General features: G+C 45.7%; 8 protein-coding genes across 10 annotated transcripts; 5 read left to right on the top strand and 3 right to left on the bottom strand.

Annotated features, from left to right (window-relative positions):
• Window positions 1-754: 754 nt before the first annotated feature.
• Window positions 755-2,614, bottom strand: LOC112350689 (beta-(1,2)-xylosyltransferase-like). Its single transcript, XM_024687303.1, has 4 exons — window positions 2,465-2,614; window positions 1,778-2,404; window positions 1,560-1,709; window positions 755-1,499 (listed from the first exon to the last, which is right to left on the bottom strand). Exons 2-4 carry the CDS (start codon window positions 2,396-2,398, stop codon window positions 783-785), a joined length of 1,488 nt encoding a protein of 495 aa, XP_024543071.1. The 5' UTR covers window positions 2,399-2,404; window positions 2,465-2,614; the 3' UTR covers window positions 755-782.
• Window positions 2,615-2,693: 79 nt separating this feature from the next.
• LOC9660866 (N-alpha-acetyltransferase 40) lies at window positions 2,694-4,774 on the bottom strand. 2 transcript variants are annotated; one of them, XM_024687305.1, is made up of 9 exons: window positions 4,570-4,772; window positions 3,991-4,086; window positions 3,811-3,913; window positions 3,656-3,735; window positions 3,286-3,585; window positions 3,129-3,202; window positions 3,026-3,068; window positions 2,897-2,965; window positions 2,694-2,770 (listed from the first exon to the last, which is right to left on the bottom strand). In XM_024687305.1, exons 2-9 carry the CDS (start codon window positions 4,048-4,050, stop codon window positions 2,759-2,761), a joined length of 741 nt encoding a protein of 246 aa, XP_024543073.1. In that variant the 5' UTR covers window positions 4,051-4,086; window positions 4,570-4,772; the 3' UTR covers window positions 2,694-2,758. The 2 variants fall into 2 exon arrangements, with proteins under 2 accessions (XP_024543073.1, XP_024543072.1); XM_024687304.1 differs by having other exon boundaries at window positions 2,694-2,965; window positions 4,570-4,774.
• Window positions 4,775-5,301: 527 nt separating this feature from the next.
• Window positions 5,302-10,379, bottom strand: LOC112350687 (probable UDP-N-acetylglucosamine--peptide N-acetylglucosaminyltransferase SEC). Its single transcript, XM_024687302.1, has 28 exons — window positions 9,955-10,379; window positions 9,743-9,885; window positions 9,581-9,679; window positions 9,484-9,534; window positions 9,316-9,432; window positions 9,202-9,258; window positions 9,029-9,148; window positions 8,920-8,982; window positions 8,788-8,866; window positions 8,238-8,347; window positions 8,133-8,186; window positions 8,014-8,081; window positions 7,860-7,962; window positions 7,602-7,804; window positions 7,455-7,551; window positions 7,324-7,395; window positions 7,196-7,272; window positions 7,031-7,147; window positions 6,891-6,975; window positions 6,675-6,842; window positions 6,512-6,622; window positions 6,369-6,455; window positions 6,190-6,317; window positions 6,058-6,140; window positions 5,892-5,997; window positions 5,685-5,831; window positions 5,503-5,623; window positions 5,302-5,418 (listed from the first exon to the last, which is right to left on the bottom strand). The coding sequence occupies exons 1-28, from the start codon at window positions 10,127-10,129 to the stop codon at window positions 5,308-5,310; spliced, it is 2,952 nt and encodes a 983-aa protein (XP_024543070.1). The 5' UTR covers window positions 10,130-10,379; the 3' UTR covers window positions 5,302-5,307.
• A 4,391-nt stretch (window positions 10,380-14,770) lies between these two features.
• On the top strand, window positions 14,771-16,141 carry LOC9660865. 2 transcript variants are annotated; one of them, XM_024687378.1, is made up of 6 exons: window positions 14,771-15,189; window positions 15,287-15,359; window positions 15,432-15,482; window positions 15,533-15,588; window positions 15,644-15,733; window positions 15,793-16,141. In XM_024687378.1, exons 1-6 carry the CDS (start codon window positions 14,779-14,781, stop codon window positions 15,808-15,810), a joined length of 699 nt encoding a protein of 232 aa, XP_024543146.1. In that variant the 5' UTR covers window positions 14,771-14,778; the 3' UTR covers window positions 15,811-16,141. The 2 variants fall into 2 exon arrangements, with proteins under 2 accessions (XP_024543146.1, XP_002982371.1); XM_002982325.2 differs by having other exon boundaries at window positions 15,287-15,364; window positions 15,448-15,482.
• A 335-nt stretch (window positions 16,142-16,476) lies between these two features.
• On the top strand, window positions 16,477-18,267 carry LOC9660864 (gamma-glutamylcyclotransferase 2-3). The gene is made up of 9 exons (XM_002982324.2): window positions 16,477-16,711; window positions 16,764-17,014; window positions 17,092-17,168; window positions 17,230-17,283; window positions 17,369-17,425; window positions 17,522-17,562; window positions 17,631-17,702; window positions 17,773-17,852; window positions 17,922-18,267. The coding sequence occupies exons 2-9, from the start codon at window positions 16,906-16,908 to the stop codon at window positions 18,083-18,085; spliced, it is 654 nt and encodes a 217-aa protein (XP_002982370.2). The 5' UTR covers window positions 16,477-16,711; window positions 16,764-16,905; the 3' UTR covers window positions 18,086-18,267.
• A 522-nt stretch (window positions 18,268-18,789) lies between these two features.
• Window positions 18,790-20,695, top strand: LOC9660863 (endoglucanase 18). Its single transcript, XM_024687357.1, has 7 exons — window positions 18,790-18,968; window positions 19,025-19,237; window positions 19,339-19,539; window positions 19,644-19,721; window positions 19,799-19,951; window positions 20,062-20,140; window positions 20,199-20,695. Exons 2-7 carry the CDS (start codon window positions 19,082-19,084, stop codon window positions 20,693-20,695), a joined length of 1,164 nt encoding a protein of 387 aa, XP_024543125.1. The 5' UTR covers window positions 18,790-18,968; window positions 19,025-19,081.
• A 129-nt stretch (window positions 20,696-20,824) lies between these two features.
• Window positions 20,825-23,319, top strand: LOC9660862 (ATPase family AAA domain-containing protein 3-B). The gene is made up of 8 exons (XM_002982322.2): window positions 20,825-21,095; window positions 21,156-21,251; window positions 21,325-21,435; window positions 21,493-21,802; window positions 21,864-21,954; window positions 22,020-22,347; window positions 22,402-22,550; window positions 22,618-23,319. The coding sequence occupies exons 1-8, from the start codon at window positions 20,850-20,852 to the stop codon at window positions 23,117-23,119; spliced, it is 1,833 nt and encodes a 610-aa protein (XP_002982368.2). The 5' UTR covers window positions 20,825-20,849; the 3' UTR covers window positions 23,120-23,319.
• An 11-nt stretch (window positions 23,320-23,330) lies between these two features.
• Window positions 23,331-24,895, top strand: LOC9660861 (lecithin-cholesterol acyltransferase-like 1). Its single transcript, XM_002982321.2, has 2 exons — window positions 23,331-23,756; window positions 23,985-24,895. Exons 1-2 carry the CDS (start codon window positions 23,356-23,358, stop codon window positions 24,871-24,873), a joined length of 1,290 nt encoding a protein of 429 aa, XP_002982367.2. The 5' UTR covers window positions 23,331-23,355; the 3' UTR covers window positions 24,874-24,895.
• The last annotated feature ends 4 nt before the right edge of the window (window positions 24,896-24,899 follow it).

Genomic DNA, 24,899 nt, shown 5'->3' with positions numbered 1-24,899 from the left:
AGGAGGCAGCACAAGGAGCAACAATCATATCTGCTGCACAGGAACAACACAAGAAAAAGTATTTTCCATTGCAACGCCAATAATATCATTTGCTGATTTAGGGTTGGGTGGCGATGCAAATCTCCCGCGATGGAAGTGGTCAATTTCAATAGAGAAGCTTTTACTATAGAATAATTGCATTGCATGGACACATGGCAATTGCTAGCATGCATACTTTAGATACATATAAGGCCTCAAGCTTCCAGCCATTAATCACCAATTCATTAAGCTCAGCTCAATCAAGCTCACCATGAAGGCTGTTTTGGTGTTTCTTGTGCTTGTGATTTCCACTTTCCAGATTGCATTGTCTTCTTCTCCTTCTTCAAGTAGTTCCAGGGAGCTCTTGGATGAAGCTGAGATTTATGGGGTTTCAGTAGCAGTAGAGCCAGCATCCAATTCTTCACTTGTGAATCTTTCAGCAGATATGGATGATTGGGAGGGAGGCAAGCACAGAGGGGACAGCAACAACAATAACAACATCAACATTAACATCAATATCTTCTGCAAGAAGAACAAGTCTATGTATGGTGATCAGGATGGCAAGAAATCCATGGATCATGATCACAAGGAGGAAGAAGAGCAAAAGTCTATGGATGGTGATCACAAGGATGAGGAGGAGGACAAGAAGTCCATGGATCAAGAACACAAGGAGGAAGACAAGAAAAGGTATTTTCCATAGGCAATAGTATCTCCTGTAGAAGTATCAAAGCACCAATAAAACCATGAAGCATACAAATCTTTTTTCACGTAAGTTTTGCCATGACCTTATCAAGGTGGCGAAGCACCTGGTTACAATCCACGGTGGCGTCGTCCATGACAATGGAGTGGTAATCCAAACCCATCCACTGCGAGATAAACATGTAGTGTGGCCGCATAAACAACGGGCTCAGCATCTCCACCACCGACGTCCCCGGCCTCGCAAACACGATGTGCGTAAGCCCAGCTCCATGAACTCCCACGATTATCGACGAAGACTTCACCGCTTTGATCTGCTCGGCCAGTCTCATGTGAGCAAACAATCCGTTGAAGATCGTGATCTTCCTGCGAGCCCCAGCAGCGCTGTTTCTTTTGCTGGCCCAATCCACCATCGCCTTGTACAGCTCCTCTTCGTTTGCCAGCCTCGACTCCGGCTTTCCGGAGTGCCGGGGATGAGCCAAGTAGTCTTCTCGCCGGATGAGTAGGACCTGTATCACGTCGGAGCGATTCTCTTCGGTGGAATTGCTGCCCGACAATGCTGCTGAGAAGATCTCGCCGAACTCTCGGAGCCTTGCTGTTTTGGAGGCGTCCACTTCCGCTGGCGAGCTGCCGGTGCAGGCCAGGCCGGTCCCCAGGAACTTGAAGAGAGCTGTCTCGTAACCCAGAGGCACGAATACGGCGCGGTCGAAGCAAACGTTGTCGCCAAAGTGCTTGGCGTATTTGACACCGCTGAAGAACGCTTCCCAGCCATCGTCCATGGGAGACTGGAAGAAAAGAGAGAAAAATAACTGTAGCTGCGAAAGAAAGAGTTGATCGCGTTTTACCTTGCAGTGCCCATCCAAGAACACCACCATCGGCCGCTCCTCCAGCCCAACGACGCGAGAGCTCGCGTAGGAGCTATACCAATCGGTGACGGTGTGGAAGAGATTGGCGTACTCGAACCTCGTGACGAACAGCGTTGGCTTGGTGATCACCTACAATGGAAAAACGAAGAACAAAAGCCCAACAAGTTGACGAGAGAAGAACAAATGGAAAAACTTACCTCGGAGCAGCGCGAGCTCTTGGAAGATACCGTCCGGATGGATTCCACCAAGGAGCGCAAGCCATGGCGATTGCCACCGTGACCTCTCGCGATCACCTCGTCCAGCCGACCACCCTCCACCAAAGCCTTTCCATCCGCCTCGTCCGGGACTTGGAGCTCGAAAGCTCCCACCTGGAACACTGGCAGCTCCTCCTGCTCCTCCCTTCCAATCACCGCATCGATCTCCTCCCCTCCAGCGGTCATGGAGATTCTCGATGCATGCATCACCATCTTGGTCCCCTCGCAGATCGAGGTCTTGAGAGCGTCGCTATGGTAGCAGCGAAACGAGCCTCCATAGCTCCCGGAATGATCCACCACTCTCCGCAAATCCGAGAATCCATTCCCGAAAAAGGCCTCGCAGGAATGCGAGGAGCCTCGATCAGCCGGCAGCCATGGAGAGTAGGATTCCACCAGCGACCATTTCTTGACGACGTAGGAATGGACTCTGGCCTTGGGCGGCAGCTGCTCATCCCTGTCTGGAGTTTGCTGCTCGATCGATCGGTGGAGGAAGAAATACCCGAGCTGGATGAGATTGAGCACGATCACAAGAGCGACGATCCTGCGCACGCGGTCCTTCCTCATCGATCACTGTCGACGCCGCCGCATTTGGCGCATTTGTAAACCCTAGAGTCGCGGCGAGAGACTTACCTGCGATCGCGGAGGAGCTTCTCCGCTGTGATCGAGCGATCGCGCGCGAGAGAGGAGGGGCAGCATTGCGCTAGAGCGCCAACACGCTCCTCCCGGTCACCTCACACCTACGCAAAACCTTCCACACGTGGCAGCATTGGAGCAGGCTAGATGGACGGCATCGACGCGCGGACAATGAGCTCAACTCTGGGCCGTTGGATGTACGATCGGGCGCTCGCTTTATCCGAAGTTGAAAACAGTGAAAAATAAATGGAATATTGAATTTGAATAGCTACAAATCCCTGCAAAAGAATCTCAGCTTGCATCCTGGAAGATGACAAAACCAAACGACGAACGAGCCAGAAAAAAGAGAGAAAACGTTAGGCCAAGAGAGAACGAAATCATCTAAAGCGCTGCGTTTTCGATCGATCGATCGAGTTTTATTTTACGTACCTCCAGCTTTGCCTTCGCTTCTGGATCGAACGTCTTGCACAAAATTTCGTAGTTCTTTTCAGCTCCAATCTGGACAGAGCAGCACGTTATATGTGAAAGTTTGATGATCTTTAAGACTTTTAGTACTACCAGTGGATCGACTCTTGAAGGCGAGATGCTGGAGACCACGTACCTGGGGATGGGAAAAATATTAAAAGCTCGAGAGAGAGGAACCAGAGACTTCTTTGCTTACTTCAGCTTGGAATAGAAGGCCATGGCCGCAAGATTTCTCTTCTGAACGGTTAAAAGCACTGCCTTCATGTTGTTCTGCATTGAAAGTTGTAAAAAGGACGAGAAAAATTCTATGAGAAACACCAGGACCATAAAAAAAAAAAGAGAGAGAACTGAACCTTTCGCGCAACCAGCTCGAGGAGTTGCATGAGAAATTTTCCAAGGCCTTTCTTCTGGACGCACTTCTCGAGCTGCAGCTCGTACACATACAGCACCGGGATTTCCTCGTCGATGAGGAACCGAAACTGCACAAAAGACACCACGGGGTCACCGCCGTCTCTCCAGAGTCCATCGTGCTTTTCAGGATCCTCCACCAGTTGCCGAACAATTATGTATCGAGCCTCGGAAGCAACCATTTCCCGCTTCTTCACTTTCTCCTCCGCTGGCCACTCTGAGCCGTAAGGTCCTTCCATGTTTTCCTGGGAAGATCGCAAGCATAAGACAAAGAAAAGAAAAGGCCCGGAGCTTTGAACAATCACGAAACTCTACCTTGAGGAGGGCTTGGATATAACGTTTCAGCGGAGCAGGCAAAGTCTCTCCAGACTGCGGCTGCATGATCAGGTTCAATCCTGGAGGAGCAAAACCAGTAAAGTGTCACAGCCAAGATTTATCTTCCAAGGAAAGAAAAGAAGAAAAACGCGCACCGCTCCTCTGGTAAGTCAAGAAGGCCGGGAACTCGCTCAAGTGATCCTCCTTGGCGTAAGCCATCCGGATAACTTCATCAATCGCCTTCTTCCGATCAAGTTCCTACAACACCAGCACGAAACGGTCAATTTGATGCGCGGTGTGTTCTTCGGAAGCACACAAGCGAAGCGACTTAATACCTCTTTCCTCTTCAATTTCTTCTCTTTACTACTGAGCTTCTTGCTGCTGCTTCGATCCATAGAAGCTGCAAGCGCCAGACGATCCGATCCCGCATCCTAGAAAAAAAAAACCAGAATTTACCCGAGCCCAGTATATATATGACGAAATATTCCCCGCAAAAATTCACACGTGCAGTAATAATCTCTAACCTTTAAGCCTGCCTACACAGCCACACACTCCCCACACACACAAGACACTCACACGCACAAGCATCGTTTTCACCAGGGCCAAAACGAACAAAGGTCATCCTCGGGAAGACGCAACCAAGCGAAAAAAAAAAATCAAGAGACCAAAAATCCAATACATCCATCCACGATCCATTCATCCAACGCAAGAAGAAATCAAATATACCACAAGCAGCATTCATCCAAGACAAAAAAGATCCCAAAACAATCCATCCCGGCAAGAAAGACCGAAATCCGGGCGCCAGGAACAGGAAATTCACGGATCGTGCAACCGGTCACATCCGATTCCCGCAAATATCCAGCTCCCCGCGCGGAATCCGATCGAAATATCAAAAGCAAGAGAGCGACACATACCTAGTGGAGCAAGAACAAAGGAGGAGCGGCAATCGGCCCCTTTCACATCCGATGCGCCAGATGACGCCGGAATTCCCTGGAGCTGATCAATGCCTGGATTCGACGCGGCAGCGACCGGCAATCTGAGCACGGATTCCAGATGCCGAGGTCCGCCCCGGGGCATCGCCCTGGCTGCCGGCTCCTCGATCGCGTCCCCCGGCGCCAAAGATCCACAAAGAAAAAGAATTATGGGGGAGACCAAGCACAAAATGGGGGCTCCAAGCACGAAGAGTGGGTTCCGTACACCGCGCCCGCGGTGGTACGGCACCACCTCCCCGTACCGCACGGCACAGACGTGGACGGCTTGCGGCGGCCACATTTAAACCCCTGTGGCAGGTTTGGTAAATTGCCTAAACGAGAGAACCTATGACTGCAGTCTACACAACGTCCACGACGTCCTGTCCAAAGCACACATACAACTCAAACGCAAGGAATATCCACCCCTGGCCAAGTGGCCGCCACGTAGGCATCAGCCTTGCCCGCCACATGGCAACCCGCTTTTCTGACACGTGTCACCACACTTGGCACGTCTAGATTCTCTAAATCTCCCCAGTGGATTGTAGAGTGCGTCACTGTGGAGGACTCGCTTCTTCTCGCGTTATCTCTAAACTTCTGTGAGATGAAGTTTGCGATTGATCCTGTGAGACAATCTCGCGTTCTTTCGAGGATCTCTGATCCTTTTCATGGTTTCTTGTGGTGTCACCTATTACTCGGGAAGTCTTCGCTTTCGGCTACTTTGAATGCCTGGGGCTGCTTTCCATCGCAATAAAGATTCCACATCTTGAAGTAGCACCTCTCCGCGTTAACCACCTGAAAAGGATGAGAGTTTCGCTAGATTTGTCAGTCACAGCCGCGGGGGACGTACGAAGAGCAAAGCGATTGAAAGTTACTCACCCAGCGCTCAGTGTCGAACAGAGGGCAGGTTAAGCGGACGGATCGCAGCCTCGAGGTTAAGCTCTCGAGCGCTTTTGGATTCTCTGCAAGCATCACAGCCCTGTCTTCGTACTCCTGCATGCTGGATTAGATTCGCCACGAGTTAGATTCCAAAACACGGAAAGCGAAAAGATCTTGCTCACTTTTTCACCACCATCTCGTCCCCGAAGCCGGCAGCATAGCACAGTGACATCGCGACACGCGTGGCCATTTTCTCCAAGGGCAGCGTTATCATCGGAAGTCCGGCCCACAGCACATCGGTGCCGGTTGTGTGTGCGTTGCAGAGCGGCCTGGATGAAGGACAGAAGGAAACGTTTTAGTCGAGAGGATTTCAAGCGGACAGGACTTACGTATCCAGGAAGAGATCGGCCAAAGCACTCCGTCGAATGTGCTCGTTTTTTGCTGCTACATCAGTGAAGATAATTTGACCAGGTCCCACCCCTTGCGCAACAGCAACTACCGAAAAGTGGGCAACCGTTAGAAGAAATATCGACAACAACCATGAGAAGTACTCACATGCTTTCAGCCGGTCTTCACCAGCTGCGGGAAAGCGTAAAAGCCAGAGCGCACTGTTTGGGACTCTTTTCAATATGTTACACCTGATCAAGACAAACGTCAGGCCCGGACATTCAAAGACAAAACTCTTACCATGTTGTAAAAATTTCCGGGTCCATCTTGTACAGCTGGTTGAAACATGCAAATATAAACTTATCTTCTGGAAGACCGTAGTCCGATCGCTTGGGCAAATTCGTACTATCCAATACGTCCCGATTTTTCTGAAAGATTGTTGATTAGTTTTCAGGCATTCAGATCTCGCCGAACCGAACCTGCTTATAATCGTTGACAAAGTAGCAGTGTGGAAGATGCACAAGCTTTTCAGAATAAATATGCGCGAATTCATTCGGACACACAAGCTACATATAAATGATCCCAACAATCAGAGAAACTTGAGACGATCCAGGAAACGCACCTCGTCAACGACCAAATAATCAATATACTGCGCACCCGTTGTCCCGGGAAATCCCATGTACGAAACTTGAATGGGGGCCGGTTTCAAAGCAAATATCTCATTTTTAGCTCCCTGAGAAACACACATAAATTTTTATAGCAAGATATTAACAATTATCACCGACCTTCGTGTAGCCGTTCAGATTAACTAGAACTTGTATTTGATCATCAGCGATCGTTCTTGCGATCATGTCTGACGACATCGCCGACATATCTTTAAAATGCTCAGCTTCGTTCATGATTCTCTGTCGCCATTCACTGCCGTCACTTTGACTCAAAGCATAACAAAACACCTGCAAGTGAGAGTTAGATAACAGAAAAAAGGAAGCTTCCAAATGTACCTCTACATTCTTTCTATTGTGCATTTTAAAAACGGAACCCATCAAATGAGAAAGCGGATGATTACCAAAATCGCTGCTCACGTAACTGTAATAAGGAAACAGCATTAGGAACGTCAACATCTTTCAGTACAATGACATACCCCAAACGCAATCTACCGCTACCGCCTTCGTCTTTAACACGTACGGCAGGTGGATGGACAAATGGCTGGAGCGAAAATCGTGAAGCTACCAAAGAACAATGCTCGGCATATTTCCGACTGTAAGGTACGGGTAAGAACAAAGAAACCAATATAAAACGTGAGAACCTTATTTCCAACGCCAACAAAGGATCTAATGGATACGCGATGGCGTGAAACGGTTGCACACTAGGAAGAACTTCCATCTGAAATAACTATATCGGTCAACCGACAAAGAAGAAGAAAAGACAAAAGACCTTAATTTGTTTCTTGATGATCTCTTGCACTTCTTCGAACTTTTTATCTCTTCCATCCCAGTCACACACACACTGCAGAGTAACACAAATATTACATATCCTCCGTAGATATTTGCTTTAAAATGACAAACCTGCAAAGTGTGCAACAAGTTGCAGGTGGCTTCCGGAAAATCGATCCTAAGTTGCAATGCTTGCTTATAGCTCTTGATAGCAGATTCCACATGTCCACTGCAGAAACACACAAAATTAGTATCACTCTATGCGTATGCACACAAAACCTGTCTTTGTAAGCAGATGCAAGGTTTGCATGGCCTTCAGCCATGTTCGGCCTTATTGCTACTGCTCTCAAATAATCCTGAATAGCTTCAGTAACACGTCCAGCTTCTTTCAGGGTGTTTCCTCTATTAACAAGGCCGTCAGCCGCTGTAGGGTCTATCCGTAGAACTTCATTGTAACATGCTATCGCCTCAGCATAATGACCCTGTAAAGAACTTGGCACTCAAGAAAACTTCAAAACATTAAGAGGAAACTTTTACCTGCTGCTTGTAAATAGTCGCAAGGTTACTGTACGGGGCTGACAAACCCGTTGTAACGTTCAAAGTGGCCTTGTAAAAATTCGCCGCCATGGAAATCATGTTCCTAGAAAGGCTTCAACTTAGCGGATGAGAGGAACAAAGGTTTGAAAATTACCATTCCATGTAAATGTTTCCAAGGTTTGTGAGCGCCTGAGGATGGTTAGCTTGAAGTGTCAGACAGTGCTGCCAATCCAGATGTAAGTTACCTTTTATAATGGACAATTGAGTGCTCACCTGATAACAAGCAATCGCTTCGTCCACCCTTCCAGCGTCTTTGAGAGCATTTCCCTGGAGAAAAACAACTCCACTTAGAAAAAAATAAATGAGAAGATATCCTACCAAATTGTTATAAGCCTCTATAAAAGATGAATCCAACATGATGGCTTTGTGGTAGTGCAAAATCGCCTGGTCCAATTGTCCTTGTTCATAGTACACGCTTGCCAGATTTCCTGCACACATTCATGCCGGGTCCAGCAAGCTCCCCTAAGACCTACATGCACCTTCCCGTTCTTCCTATAACTAATGTTACCAAATGCTCCACACATAGCTGCGATGCGGCCAAACCTTCTTGAACTGCCTGAAGAAACACACACCCAGGGAGCAGGCATACAATGGCCACAGGCAGTAGGGGTTCACAAACAAGCTGATCCCTGACAAGCAGCTTAACTTCACAACTAACACCACTCTTGCGACACAATGTCTTCAAGGAAGCCCTTTGAATGCTTCCAGGATGGCCTCCAGCCCGCGCATCTTCATGATCAACACACATGGAAAAAACAAAAAACAAGGAAACGCAGCCAGTTAGACCACTATTGCCAGGGATCACAGTCTGACTCCACACTCAAGCTCGACCAGGACGCATTCAGAAAGCTTGGAAAGTAGCGCGTACCGTACGCAATTGCATAGTCTGGCCGGAGTTGAATGGCTCGCAAGTAGCAGACTATGGACTCCTGAGCTTTACCAAGATTCTAAAAAACCACAATCTTTAGATCGCTTACTAGGAACATGCCACTCAACTTACTTTCAAGGCATTCCCAAGATTCAAATGAGCGTCCGCAAAGTTTGGCTTTAATCGAATAGCCTCCTGCATGGATAAAAATTCAGAAAACATAAACTTTGCGTTTTCCAACCTGATAATAAGCAAGAGCTCTTTCGTAGTCCCCTGCTTCCATCAACAGGCCAGCAAGATTTGACCACGCAATAGCAAAAGTCGGCTGTATTCGGATGGCTTCAGCATAACAATAATACGCCTGCAAGAAAATGTTTAACGTCGAGAAAGGAGTTTCAACCTTCACAAATTTACATGCGGAGCCAAGCCCTGAGCTTTGAGGAGATTACCAAGGTTGCTGTGGGCATCAACCTGCAGAATGGGAAAAGGAATATCACCCCTTGACAAGACTAGCGATTTGCAACGTACAAGACGGGGATTCAATGTCAGGGCGTGTCGACAACATGCTGCAGCTTCCTGAAGCCTCCCTTTCCGCATGTAAGCACTGGCCAGATTCGACCATGCATCGCAAAACCCCGGCCTCAGCTGCATAAAACATTAAATAAACGATTAATTTACAACGATGATACAAGATACCTCTATAGCAACAAGGTAATACTGAATAGCAAGGTCCACATTCCCTTTTTCCTGCAAAAAGATCTGTCAAGTTCGTACTTGAATCTTCAATATCTACCTTAAATGCATTGGCCATATTTCCGTAACACTCTGCGAACTGTGGATCTATCCTCAAAGCCTCTTCGTTCTTAGCTATACACATATCAAAATCGTGAAGCTGTAGAAACAAACGTAGCGAGTTAGACAAGACTTGTTTGAAAAAGAATTCAGTATCGAGCACCTGGTAATAGATCGCTCCAAGTAGCAGCAAGACATCAGTACGTTTCGAGCTCCTTTCGTGTACTACATTGCAATGTTTTAATGCCTGCTTGTAGTTCCCAGCCTTGTACTCTTGGTGCGCCAGTGCCAACAGCGTATCCCCGTCTACAGTCGAGAATTTAGAAACCTAAACAAATCCCTCGCGAGGGAAAAAATAGGAAAAAAAAGGCTCACCTTGCAATCCTTCCAAACAAACGGATCCCAAAACCTCGGCAGCTGATTGAGCAGCGTGACGGGGCAGCAGCTGATGATCCGGGAAATCGCTCCTCACGGGATCCCTCGCGAAAGGCTGCTGCTGCCGTATGACGCTTTGCTGAGAGAGCATCATCGTGACCCTCTGCCCTGGCATTCTACCTGATCATAGAATGCCTGAATCGATCGATCGCGGCGCCAAGCTCCTCAAATCCTCCCCTCTCGCGCAACCTCCTCAGCCCTGCCCGGCGCCGTGCGCCATAGCTGCGGCGCCTCGCGCATTCCTCCGAAATATTTTTTTCACCCTAGAAAGATAGTGTCCCTTTTTTCTAATTTTCCCATGATGAAAATAATCCACCTCGGGTAAAAGCGCGGTGAAAAATGTGAGTGACGCATCCGCATGCTCACAGCATGCGGCCACGCATGATATGTCCGTCAAGCCATTAAGCGGTAACCAATGGCAGGCTGCCACGAAGTACGGCCGGCCGTAAGAATTACTGTAAAAAGGACTTTTGAGCTTTTAGTTTTTACCCCACGCAAAGAAGTCGTCAATTTCATGACCGACCGACCTACCCCCGCGAACGTCTTGCTCCCGTCAAGTGAAAGGCAATAAAATCGATTAGCCACTAATCAATGTTATCTTTGGAAATTTTCTTTCGATTGGACTTTTCTTATCATAGATCAACAATGTGATGGATTCGATTTGTGCAACAATTCTTCGTGTTTGGTGGTGAAGCCAATTAAAAGAATAAATGGTGATACCCCAAAATCTGAAAATCAATACAAAATGTTTGCTGAATCAAGGGGCACTAGCATCTCCCAAATGTCTTGTGGGAGGTCAGTTTGACTTGTATAAAGAGCTAACAGGTGGAACTTTAACGTGTCAAAGGCTTGTTTGGTGTTCTAGTTTGTGATGCCATTGTCTGGGTCAGTGCACAAGAGGAAAGTTGCTCCACATTGGGCAATTCAAGACTATCAAAGTAGCATAATGGAGAATTTCACATAAGTGGATCTAAACATTCTTCCATTCACATAGGACTGGAATCTATGCGTGGGCTGTACCACAAATCTTCGTGCTTCTTGTCTTCTTTCTGTCCTCTCCAGTATAGAAACACAGAAATTGTGATTCGTATTAGGGTAGATTGACTTGAATAGTAGATAAACAGTAGGCGTGTAAACTCATAAATCTGATCGAATATTGCAAGGATGTTGACTCTTCAACTTCTTTTTCTCTTTCATGTTCAAGTGTTTAGGCATATTTTAAGAATGTTTTCTGTTATGGTTGAGAATTAAATCTTCTCAAGTAATCAATGGCTAAGATTTCCTAGTGTTTATAAACATAAAATTACAAAATAATCTTAAGAAAACTTTTTATTAGAGGAAATGGTCTCTCTTGCTATAAGTTCTTCTTGGTGGTCTGCCTTTCACCAGTACACATATTAGACCACTTGTACGCTAACCAGTATTTCCACTCCTATCACAAATGCTCACTGATTTGTTCGCAATATGGAGACTCTGCTGCTCGATTCACTTGCAACATGCAAGATATATAGAAACAAATTCGTGAGGCTCGTCCAGGTCCATCCACAAACCCTAGTCACACAGAGAGACGCCCTCCTCTTCCATCAATCGCATGCCCTGGCACAGCGTCATTCCTTGATGCTGAGCTATGTGGATAATAGGAGATCGCTCTAGAAATTCATAGTTTCGTCCCTACAATTAGGTGTGTGGCAATGTAATTGATCCAGAGTTGACGATGAGGAGTGAGAATGACTTTATTGTGACAAGTTTGATTGACATGTTGAAGAGGTTTGGATGTCCATAGTGATCAGATTAGTTTTTTTGTCTCTTTTTTTTTTTTGCAAGACTAATTGGTTTGTTTAGATCACAAGCAACCCATCTATAAGCTTTATTTTTATTGTCTTCTTCTTTTGCTTAGAAGACTAATTAGTTTGTTTAGATCATATGCAACGATCCAAACATCCTGCTCATGGAGCTCATGGAACACTCAGGTAGTGGCTTTTTTTTTTCGTTTTTGATCTCTCCTCTCTTTTACCAAGTTTCTCAGTTTGCATATGGATCAGGAGGCTCTAAGTGGTCGAGGCCAAGTGCTTAATTGGCTAATCTAATGATCCAATTCATTTCCTCATTCTGGTCATGGTGAATATGGTGAACACTAAGAGCATGCATCATAAGTTTCCCAACTTGAGTTTGGGGCTCAACTTTGAGCTTAGGGTGCCCCAGATTGTACTCCAGGATCGAGCTCAATTAATCAATGCAATATTTTTATAAAGAATTAACAAAATTTTCATCATGCAATTCTAAATTGAATTCTTTGAATCTTGAATTCTACAATAAATTTTTATGAATTCCATTTTGATAATCCACGATTTTTAATTAAATTTCTAATGGAATGTTTTTAATAAAGGTCCATATGGTTTAAAACATGAGTTGCTATTATGAATTTAGAGAAAAGAAACATTTGATAATGCTTGCTATAAAGCTTTTTATACTAAATGAGAAAAAAAGAGAAGATGCACTCCCAATGTTTGAACTTTTGATGCTAGACTAAATAATAAATTTAGTAAGGGCAATAAAATAAAAAAGTTATTTTATAAATTAAGGGGGTACAAAAATCACAAGTTTTTTTTTAAGTAGGTTCAATATAGATATCTACATTGAACACTACATACCAAAACAACTATCATTTCAAAAGTGAACCTAACACAAGATATTGGCATATTCTAAATTCTTATTTAGCTAATCCTTAGCACTTCATTGCAAAAAAGAGATCCAATGCAACCTCACCATGGCCACACTGAACATAAAGATTTGAAAATTCAGTTTTACAATCGTGTGGGAAATATATAACTAGATTATATAGTTATTTGTATTACTTTAAAATCCTAACTCTATATAATCCAATTTAATTGCTATTAAAATCTCACTACACTAATATTAATATACTGTAATATAACTCTTTCTTGAAGGATGAGAGATAGTTAGAATTTTATAATCAACATTAGAAGAATATCAAGAGGAGGCATTGGTGCATCCATAGATAGTATAATTTATTTATGATTTTTTTGTAAAGTGCTTTAAATGTTTATATATATATATATATATATATATATATATATATATATATATATATATATATATAAAATTTTTAAGGATTGGTTTACTAAATGTCGTGGTAAATGTTATAAAAATCCAGCTTGCTATAATACTTGATATAATCCCTTCCATTGGGTAAGGAACTTTTTAAACAAACTATATACTGTAAAATTGGGATGAAAAAATAACACTAAATTATTTATTTTATACTTTGTAGGTGAGAGTTATAATGATACTATTGTTCCACTTATAATTTAAGTGTTTAATAAATTGCACTTGGACAATTCCAAGAATGCTTCTTTAATATTAATCCCAAAACCTAGCATTATCAACTTATGGCAATTGTAAAGATAAGTTAACTCCATTAATAATAAAAATTATAACCATATAAGAGTTTATATAGTGAAACATCAACAAAACATACACCACTATTACATTTATAAGCTAAAAGGATGACAAATAACCATCCCAATTTAAATATAAAATTTTATATATTTTATAATCATCCCTTTGAAGGTCATAATGAATTGTTCCATTAAACCATCATTTTGTGAATGATTAACACATAAAAATGTGGTGTATCCCTAATTGAGATGTCAAGATATGCAATGCTTCAACTATACACATAGGATCATTGTTTGATCCACTCTAGACAAAAAATATTAAAACATTATTAACACAAATAAAGGGGAAATTATAATTGATTCTAACTATCAAACTTTAAAACAACTATAAATTTATTAGGATCAACATGTATGTCTTTGCAAGAAATGCAATACCCAAGATAAATCTTGGGATCTAAACAAACAATTAGACTACTTTAGTTTCAAATTAATTTTACACAATTGATCTAACAACTTTTGAATATTACAAACATATATATTCTTATTATGTCCCTTTTGAGTGAATCAAAATATCAACAATGAGGTTAGTAGTCATTTTTAATATATTATAGAGAAACTTTCCCATTATCCATTTGAAAGTTGCAAAACCATTATTTAAAGCAAAAAATCATGTAACAAACTCATATAAAAACATGGTTAAAATTTTGACTTAGCATTATCTGTAACAATTGAAACTCAAGCTCATGATCACATAACTAAATTTATTTCATCTTACACATATGCATATAGTTGTTGCTATGGAGAATGAAAACTAACTTTATTATATGATGCAAATGTAGATAATAATATATAGTAACAGATTGAGCGATGGAAGATAAATTTAAATCCATATTAACAAATTATTATAAAAAAATTAGAAAGTAAACTCTAATTAAATAGGTATTGAATGAACCTTTTGACAGAAGAGAGCAATAGAAAAGAAATGGAAAATTTTACAAGAACAAAAAAATTTAAACAATGCAAAAGTTAAATTTAAAAAAAAAAATCCAATTATTTCTAAAATTGCCCTTCATCTCCTATGTATAATATGCATATTGATATTAATCCAAAACTCTAGATTATATAGAAGAAGAAGTGGATCAGAATCCTATTACGCTAATAATAATATATAATATGTTAATTATACACTTATTAGAGTAATAATAATATAGTATGTTGTCACAATAAAGTCAACTTTCTTAAATTTCTGACCACCATTATGGTTGAACTTCTGGATAATGTTAAACCTTTGGCGCCATGGAGGAATTTGATACATCGCTGTCTAGGGCTACGTCGTTTCTTTTCCATGGCGTCACTGGATTGGCTGCGGCAAGGTGCTGCGGCAGCTCGAGCTGGAGCTAGAGACTCTCCTCGTCGGGAAGATTTTGCCATCAAGGTCGGTCTAGGGTTTCAATCCAGAGCCGGGGCAGCATCAGGCAAGAATGTGTGCTGCCTGGCATCGCTGCGCCGCCACGGCACTAGCACTAGCACTAGTGGAGTCGGGCTGGGATTGGCTACTAGCAGCAGGCAAGTACGATTAGCAAGGCTGACAGCGAAGTTTAGATTCGATGATTCCGGCAATGGAGGGAAAAGAAATGGTGGTGGTGGCACCAATGTCGGTGGAATGGTCCTCAATGCTGCAATCACTGGCGCTCTAGCGTATCTCACCGTCACTGGAAAGCTTGGGTGGATTTTTGATGCTGTGATCTCTCTCTGGGTAAGAACTGAGAAGAATCGAATTCCCTTCGATTTCTTCCGCTTTCTCTTTCGTTCTTTTCTAGCCAATTTGACTTTCTTTTTTCTTTTTTTTGCAGCTCTTTTTCATTCTTGCCCCTCTTGTTGCTTTGGTTGCGTACTTCTGGTTTGTGGAGCGGGAGATTATTACGGGTAATGTAAGCCTCTCTTTTTGCACGCTTCAAACTTCTGGATTTTCTTTCTTGCGAGCTAACGCTTTCCCAGTTCCTTTTCCTCGCAGTGTCCCAACTGTGGCAACGAGTTCCAAGTCTTTGAGTAAGTTTTCTTTAAAGTTTCCTGGCACCAGAGAATCACCGTGTCAACAGATTCGCAGTCAAGGACGAGCTCCAGCTCTGCCCATACTGCACACAACCATTCAAAGGTATTAAAATCCTCCGTGCTCCTTTCGATCATGACAATTCCGATTGCGCTTCCAGTCGACAACAAAGTTTTCGTCAGAGACGGGCCGAGTTTTTATAACCCAAGCCAGCGAAACGAGACGCGGACTTCATACGTTGGTGAAGATGGTATCGTTTTCTTTCGCTTTTATTCGGTGCTCTAATCAAAGTCGATGTTCTCCTGGAAGATTCAAGTGGTGCGATAGTGGACGTGGAGGCTGAAGTGCTGGACGACTAAGTGGCAAAAAATCGTACGGGATGTACATGGACGTGCCCTCCGTCCAGGTGTAGTGGATGCAATGAACATGGCCCCAATGTACACCTGGATCACGAACCTGGTCTCAATATCGTCCAGGTTCATTGGAAGAAAAATGATGGGATTCTGGTAAAAAAACGATTTCATGACCCGACTGCGTTTGAACTTGACTCCCTTTGACTCCAACTTTGACAAGTCAATATGAGTCGAATCGGCCGCAAATTGGACACTTGGAAAGTTTCAAAAGCATAATCTGGAAACATCCCTTTTGCGTGTGTGGATGAACACTGTCACCGTTTTGCTACCTGTAAGAGATACCCATAGAAATCGTTATATTACAAACTTGATGCCAGCGATATTTTAGTTTGATCCTTTAACATCCAACATACGTCCATGGAATCGATCCAAAAGCATCGGCCTTCAATAGAGCAGCCCCAGCCACAAAAAACACAAGCCCCTTTGGTCACTTTCCACAACCAGGGAGTACGGACGGCCAAGAACACGTGAACCACGCCACCCGGTCGGTACGGAAGTTCCCGGTGGCTGGGTCCGTACGCGGTACGTAGGTCATTTGTGAAACCCCGGGAGACCTTTTAGTATAAAAAGGAGGCAGGGTATAGGGAGAGCGCAAAAACGTGTGCCCCCTTGGTCGATTGATTCGTCCAATCGATCGGGAGGGAGATTTGCTACTCCTCCTCTCGGCTCCCTGCGCAACGCGATTCGGTTCCAGCGCCTTGAATGTGGGTTTTGGCGGCGATCTCCTCTTCTTTTCTAGGCCTCCCGGCGAGGGATTGATGGCGCTATAGCGAGCGAGGCGCGAGATCTGTCGTGGAGCTCCGCAAATCTGCCCGGTATGGTCGCGATTTCGATTCTATGCATGCCGATTGTCGTGTTCTTGGCCAGGGCCGCGCTCTCTCTAGCTCGCATTGTGCCCTGACTCACGCAAATCTCGTGCGCCGCCCGGGCTTCTTACTCACATCACAGCTCTCCAAATCTTTTGTTCTAAGCGATTGGAGGAGAAAACCCCCGAGTTAAGGGAAAGAGAATGGTACTATGGGTTTTCGGCTATGGATCTCTGGTGTGGAGGGCTGGATTCAATTACGACGAGCGTGTTGTTGGCTACATCAAAGGCTACCAGCGCGTGTTCTATCAAGGTACTCTTGACTGCCTTGAATCGTTGTTGGCGTGATTCTAGAACTTACACGAGTTTTTTTTTCTTTTTTTTTTCCAGGTAACACTGATCATAGAGGAACTCCTGAGAATCCCGGGAGGTGTGTGACCCTTCTCCCCAAGGAAGAATCCATTTGTGTAAGAAACTCTAAAATCCTTGCTTTTGCAACTGGCAAGCACTGATGAATTTTCTTAACAGTGGGGGGCTGCGTACCGAGTTTCTGGCAAAGATTCCGAGGAGCTTGTTTTGTCGGTAGAAAACTTTTTCCCAGTCCCATTTGTTCCGCAAAGCGTTGACATTACAAGTGCGTAACAGTTTGCTGCTCTTTCGTGTTCAGTATTTGGAGCTCCGGGAGAAAGAGTATGACGTAAGAGCCTACATTGACTTTTACACAGTAAGAACCAATGAATCACACACAAAAGAAAAAATCTTTGATCGTTCCTATAGAGCATCTCGCTGATCGGATGTTTTCGTGCTCCGTGCCGTGCAGGTGGACTCGCCAGCGCAGCCAGCCCTCCGTGGAGTTTTAGTGTGAGAATCTAGCTTCTGGTGGATTCTTCGAAGAGTACTGATTTTTCTCTTGGACTTTCATCTTCCAGATACATTGGCTCGCAGAACAAGCAAAACAATAAATACTATCTTGGTCCAGCACCGATTGAGGACATGGCCAGGTGCTTTTCGTGTTTTTCGTTCTCTCCTTTTCCCAGATAATAGTTTTCTGACTATGAAAACGTCTTGCAGCCAAATTGCTAGAGCTGTCGGACCCTCCGGTCCAAACTACGAGTACCTGTTTCGCTTAGAGGAAGCGCTCTGCGAGATTGGTAATGAAACAAGAAAAGAAAAATCTCTTTTTTCTCTACCGGAAAATGACAATGCGTTCCAAAATCCAGGATGTGCCGAGGACGAACTGATTGAGCTCGCAGACGAAGTTCGCAAGCTACTCGGTGGTGCCAATGGAACCAATGGAGCCAATGGAGTAAAGAAGCTCAATGGAATGTGCACACACCACGTCCAGAAGATTGGCAAGCAGGTGAACGGAGCTCTCGCGCACTAACAAAACAGAAGTTACGTTTTTTTGGACGAACCATACAACTATTCTTGCACACGGGGGCCAATGCTAATGGATTTGACCCCATGGATCACAGCAAAACGTTATCGACGAGGCCATTGATCAATGCCTGTTATGTACCACTTATCAAACACTGAAAAACCTTTTTGTGTAGACCCTTCCATTTTGATTCTTGGAGCTCAGCTCGCTTCTGCTTGTCTCTGCAAGGGGAAGGAATTTTACCAGGCAGTCACGGGAATATTTGCAGCATCGCCAGAGTACCATTGGCGAATTTTGCATTTGATTGTTGGTTTCTGGAATGGTGGCAGAGCTTGGGTGGAGACGCAGCGAACTACAACGATCGAGGAAAAAGAAAGATAGAAAGATAAATAGAAGAAGAAGAAGGAAGAAGGAGAAGCACCAAACTAAAGTTTTGTAAAGTAGCTTTCGTTTGAGCGATTTTCTAGAGCTCCATCGTCCTTGGCGTGAGTAATTTTTCATTCAATCTCCAAAGAGAGGCGTTATACCACATGATTTCCATTGCTACGTTGTTGGTTTAAATTGCGATGAGAACCAGCGATGAGAAAACCAAAGAGAAAGAAGCTCTTCTTTCTTCCCATTGGAGACTGGATTTTCTCCAATGGAAGATTTTACTTCCTCTTCTTCTTCTTCTTCTTCTTCTTCTTCTTCTCCTTCGCGATTTCTTGGATTCTTCGTTTTGATCTTTGCAGCCATATGGACCCAAATCGATGCTGCCAACTTCGACTACCGGGACGCGCTGTCCAAATCCCTGCTTTTCTACGAGGCCCAGCGCTCCGGCGAGCTTCCTTCGCAGCAGCGAGTCAAATGGAGGGGGAATTCCGCGCTTGATGACGGCAGCGATGGAAATGTAGGCGAATCTTTGCGAGATTTTGTGGACTGGGAGCTACTTGCCTTTCTCTCCAGGTGAATTTGGCTGGTGGCTACTATGATGCTGGCGACAACGTGAAATTCGGCTTCCCTATGGCGTTTACAATCACAATGCTCTGCTGGGGAGCGATAGAGTATGGACGATTGATCGATGCCGCGGGAGAAATGGGCAATCTCCGCGACGCAATTCGATGGGGAACGGATTATTTCTTGCGCGCCAACACTGGATCGTCAGAGCTCTGGGTCCAGGTATGAAGAATTCGTAAGGAAATCAACGAAAGAGCAGAGTGCTCTGTTCTTCCCCTCTTTTCTTCTGACGAAATCGTGTGAAATTCGCGATGATCTTCAAGGTGGGTGATCCTTACAAGGATCACAACTGCTGGCAGCGTCCCGAGGACATGGAATCGCCCAGGAAATCTTACCTTATCAATCAAACATCGCCAGGAACAGAGGTGGCGGCAGAGACATCGGCAGCTCTAGCCTCGGCATCGATCGTCTTCCAAAGTTCTGATCCGAGCTACTCCACGAAGCTGCTCCAATCGGCAATCCGTGTACTGTTCTTCATCAAATTAGCTTCTCCCTTCCCATTTCTTCGCTTCTTCTCTTCTCCTTCTCGTGTGTTTGCTCTGTAGAGATTAAGCCTTGTCAATGGCAGCTCTTCCAATTTGCGGACCGGTTTCGAGGAACGTTTAGTGGAGGATGTCCATTCTACTGCTCAGTCTCTGGATACCAAGTAAGAAACACGATTCCTTCGTTTCTCTTGATCTTTCTATGCCTTAAAGTTTGATCATTGCGAACTCGATCAAGTAGGACGAGCTTCTTTGGGCTGCTTCATGGCTGTACAAATCTACGGGCTCGTCTATGTACCTCTCTTACGTGATCGACCATGCAGACAAAAGTGGAATCGTGAGCGAATTCAGCTGGGAAAACAAACATGCTGGTGTCCAAGTCTTTCTTTCCACGGTGAGTAGTCAAGAACTCCACATCCAGACCCTAAAATTCAAAGAAATCCTTCTCTAATCTCTCGAGAATGCCAGCTTTACCTGAAAGGTGGTGGATTTGATGCACTGAAGCGATACAAAGACGAGGCCGATTTCTTCTTTTGTGCGACGCTTCCAAACACGTCTGAAACCCAAGTTGATAGAACCCCAGGTTGGCGGACTTTGGAAAAAGTGTGCAAGACTGTTAAAGAGAAGTTCATGTGTTATAGGTGGCTTCATATACGTGAGAAGTGGAGCCAACACACAATATTCCATTGGCGCCTCGTTCCTCGCTGCCGTTTATGCAGATTCCCTCGCGAAAGCCCAAGTCTCCAACACGGTTTCATGCGGGAGAACGCTCCTCCACCCAAGAGATCTTTTCAACTTCGCAAAGGGTCAAGCCGATTACATCCTAGGAGACAACCCACGCAGGATCTCCTACATGGTTGGCTTCGGCAGCTCGTTTCCACAGCAGCCACACCACCGCGGAGCTTCAATCGAATCAGTGGCCAAGCTCCATGCCCGCGTCTCGTGCGGCGAGGGATTCTACACCTGGTACAGCAGCAAATCCCCAAATCCAAACGAGCTCACGGGTGCGATCGTTGGAGGCCCCGATAGAGACGATAGCTTCGTGGATGTTAGGTCTAACTCGGCTCAGCTCGAGCCCACAACTTACGTGAACGCTCCCTTCGTTGGGCTGCTCGCAAGACTAACGGCCCAAATTTAAACTCCCAATATCGACGTCTCAGATGAAAAACCTAGATCTTATCGAGTAATCTTAAAGGTAGTAAAGATGGTTTTGCGAAAGATCTTGGCTAAACCTCTAAAACCCTATACCCTTGATGACCTAATCGCATTAGGTCTCGAGCGCGCCGGGAGAGATGGGGAAATACAGCGCCTTGTATCAGTCCGCGGGCGCCACAGCAGGGATGTTCTTCCTCTTCCGCCGCGCGCCCACGGCGATGGCGGAGAAGAGCCAGGATGAGAGCGTGGTGCAGCAGCGCGAGGAGTATTCCAAGCCCCGGAATGATAATCCCAGGACCACTGCTGCTGGCTTCGATCCGGAGGCGCTGGAGCGAGGGGCCAAGGCGCTCCGGGAGATCAATAGCTCCCCGCATTCGAAAAAGGTTTGGCATTTTTTCCCCTCTCCTCTCGACCTTCATCGATCGGATTTTTTTCCCTTATAGGTGTTTGAGCTAATGAGAAAACAAGAAGATAGTCGGCAAGCGGAAGAAGCGACTAGGAGAGCCGAATTTCAAGCAGTTCAAGCCCAGCACGAGACTGTAAGTTCTTTCTTCAAGCTGAAGTTTTTGGAAGCAAACGTTTTTCCGGTGCTGATGCGGTGATTTCTTGCAGGATAGACAACGGGTGATGTACGAGGAACAAAAGAAGCTTGTCCAACAGCAAGCGCAGACTAAAGCTCAAATCTCGCGCTACGAGGACGAGCTCGCGAGGAAAAGAATGCAGGTGTGATGTGTCCGTTCGGTTTTTGACTTCCACGATTCTTATGGGATTTTGTCGCAGGCAGAACACGAAGCCCAACGAGCGAGGAACTCGGAGATGGTGAAGATGCAGGAAGAGTCTGCCGTTCGCCAGGAGCAAGCGAGGCGATTGACGGAGGAGCACATACAAGCGCAGCGTCGCCAGACCGAGAAGGAGAAAGCCGAGATTGAAAGAGAAACCATTCGTGTGAGAGCTTTGGCGGAGGCCGAGGGACGTGCTCACGAAGCCCGGCTGGCGGAGGACGTCAACAAGAGGCTTTTGGTCGAGCGAGCCAACTCCGAGAAGGAGAAGTGGCTGGCTTCGATCAACACCGTCTTCACTCATATCGGAGGTGAGAGTTTCTTTCTAGCCAGGCATTTTACGGTCATATCTTACGTGCTCTCGTTTTGTAGGTGGTATCAAAACGCTTTTGACGGACCAGGATAAGCTTGTAGTTGCTGTTGGTGGAGTAGTAGCAGTGGCCGGCGGTGTCTATACAACTAGGTATGCAAAAGCTTTTCTCCTTCTTAGCAGAGACTAGATTCAGTTTTTTTTATTTCTTATAACAGGGAGGGAGCTCGTGTTCTTTGGGGTTACGTAGATCGAATTCTCGGCCAACCGTCGCTTGTTCGCGAGTCTTCACGAGGAAAGTATCCATGGTCGGGACTATTTTCTCGTAAGACTGTAATGCCATGGGCCAAGACTCCAGCCGACCCGAAAAGCAGCAATGGCTTTGGAGAAGTTATTCTCCCTCCGACGTTACACCAGCGGATTAGGCAGCTCGCGTTCGCCACTGCTAATACAAAGGAGCACCAGGCTCCGTTCCGGAATATCATCTTTTACGGCCCTCCTGGAACGGGGAAAACCATGGCTGCTAAGCAACTAGCGAGGCACTCGGTACGTTGTTTAATCGTCTGGTGGTTTTTAAGCTGAGGTTTGTTTTGGATCCAGGGTCTCGACTATGCTGTCATGACCGGAGGAGACGTCGCTCCACTTGGTCCTCAAGCCGTCACAAAGATCCACGAGCTGTTTGGATGGGCATCGAAGACAAGGAGAGGATTGCTGCTGTTTATAGACGAAGCCGATGCTTTCCTATGCGAGTACGTGATCTCCTTACCTTTAAGCTTTTCTGTTTTCTCTTGGCTGATGATTGTGAGCTTCATGCAGGCGCAACAAAACCCGGATGAGTGAAGCCCAGCGCAGTGCTCTCAACGCGATTCTATCACTCACTGGTGACCAATCCAGGGACATCGTGCTGGTGCTCGCTACAAACCGTCCGGGAGACCTTGACGCGGCGGTGCTGGACAGGATCGACGAGATACTCGAGTTTCCACTTCCAGGACTGGAGGAGCGAGAGAAGCTCATACGCCTCTACCTGGACAAGTACATCGTCCAAGCGGGGGAGGGCGCCAAAGGCTGGAAGCAGTACGTGGCACAGCAGCACAAGATCGAGATGAAGGACGTGACCGACGACGTGATTCGAGAGGCCGCGGAGATGACGGAAGGATTCTCGGGGCGAGAGATTGCCAAGCTGCTAGCCAGCGTCCAGGGAGCGGTCTATGGAAGCAAGGACAGCGTTCTCACCGCGGAGGAGTTCCGGAACGTCGTAGCGTGCAAGGTTTTGGAGCACCAGAAGAGAAAAGAGCTCGCAGACTCGGGTGGAGACTAACAACAGCATCAACACCAACAGGTTCTCTCGTAGCTTTTCCGGAGTGTTCGTTTTTTTCTCTCGTTTTACAGCAGCAGCAATTTTGTGAGCAGCAGCAGGGCACAGTTTTCTAGCTTTTTCGATCTAAGTTCTCAGGAAAGATTTCTATCAATCGCGGCGGGCTCTTGACTTTAACTTTGAAAGAGATCCAGGTGTTCTTAGATTGATTTTCTTCTTCGGGTCTCGGAGTTTTTGATATGGGTCTTCTTTTAGAATGCCTGGCAATGGCTCTCTCCTTCCAGATCGCTGCCTCGGCGGCTACAACTCCTCCAAGTTCTTCGCTTTCCTCTTCTTGGAAACCTAGGCTCTCTCCGGTGATCTTGGTGCCTGGAGCTGGAGGGAACCAGCTGGAAGTTAAGCTTGGTGGAGATTATCATGGTAGTCGCTTTGTGTGTAGGACTTTTGGGTTCTCGCATTGGTTCCGGCTATGGCTCAATGTTCTTGGCATCATTCCTCCATTCACGCCATGCTTTGCCGAGAGGATAAGGCTCGAGTACAATGGCGGGAGTAAGACGTTTCACAATCCTCCCGGGATCACGACCAGAGTTCCTGGGTTTGGTTCCACCGAGACGATGGAGTACCTCGATCCAACCTTCAAGTAAGTTCTTCCATCATTTTCTCTTAGTTAGTTCTTCCTACATTCTTGCGTTTTTCTCTTAGTTCTTTGGTAGAAGTTCTCTCTAGCTTCTTACAAAAAGTTCTTTTGAAGGTTTCTTTTGCTTGTTTGCTCTCGCCATAGCTTCCGTCCAAGCAGAAGTCATTGTTTCGTTAGCGTAATTGGAGGTACTCACCATGCATGATTGATACGAGCTGGTTTTCTTTTCAGGTTTCTATCTGGCTACATGAACTCTTTGGTGGCAGCACTGAAAGCCAAAGGCTACGAGTCCCAGAAAACTCTCTTTGGAGCTCCATACGATTTTCGGTACGCTCCGGGCCCAAACGCAGCGGAAGTGGCACTCCAGTTCCTCCACGACTTGAAAAACTTGGTGGAGAAAGCCTCGAGATCAAACAAGAACACGCCAGTGACGCTAATCTCTCACAGCCTCGGTGGTCTCTGGGTGCTCCACTTCCTCAACTTACAGAGCTCCACCTGGAAGAAGAGATTCATCCATCGCTTCATCGCAGTGTCAGCTCCATGGGGTGGCTCCGTCCAAGAGATGCGAGTCTTTGCCTCTGGATACACCGAAGGGGCCAACTTTCTGGATCCTCTCGTGCTGCGAGACGAGCAAAGGAGCAGCGAGAGCAACCTTTGGCTGCTGCCATCGCCCAAAGTTTTTGGAAACAAGACGCTGGTGGTGGGATCGTCAAGGAATTACACGGCGATGGATCTGGAGGACTTCTTCCGCGATATTGGCTACTCGAGGGGATATGAGCACTACGAGACGAGAGTTCCCGGACTCTTGGAAGAACTGGCTGCTCCAGGGGTTCCAGTGAGCCTGGTTTTTGGCGTTGGAGTGGACACACCAGAGACTCTGGTGTATGAGAAACAGGGATTTGATTACCAGCCCAAGATGGAGTATGGAGATGGAGACGGGACGATCAACTTGTGCAGCTTGAGATGGGTGGTGGATTCGTGGAAAAAAGTCGGGGACCAACAAGTAAAGGTGGTGGAACTTCAAGGGAAGACACACACGACGGTTTTGAAGGACGAGGATGCAGTGGAAGAGATTGTCAAACAATTAGGTGATGTCGAAGGACAAAACTTAAGTTCATAGACCTTGACCGTTTTTTTAGTACAAAG

Source organism: Selaginella moellendorffii, unplaced genomic scaffold (assembly GCF_000143415.4).
Source record: "Selaginella moellendorffii unplaced genomic scaffold, v1.0 SELMOscaffold_53, whole genome shotgun sequence".
Lineage (NCBI taxonomy): Eukaryota > Viridiplantae > Streptophyta > Lycopodiopsida > Selaginellales > Selaginellaceae > Selaginella > Selaginella moellendorffii.
The sequence above is the reverse complement of the archived record's forward strand: the minus strand, read 5'-3'. Positions and strand labels throughout refer to the sequence as shown.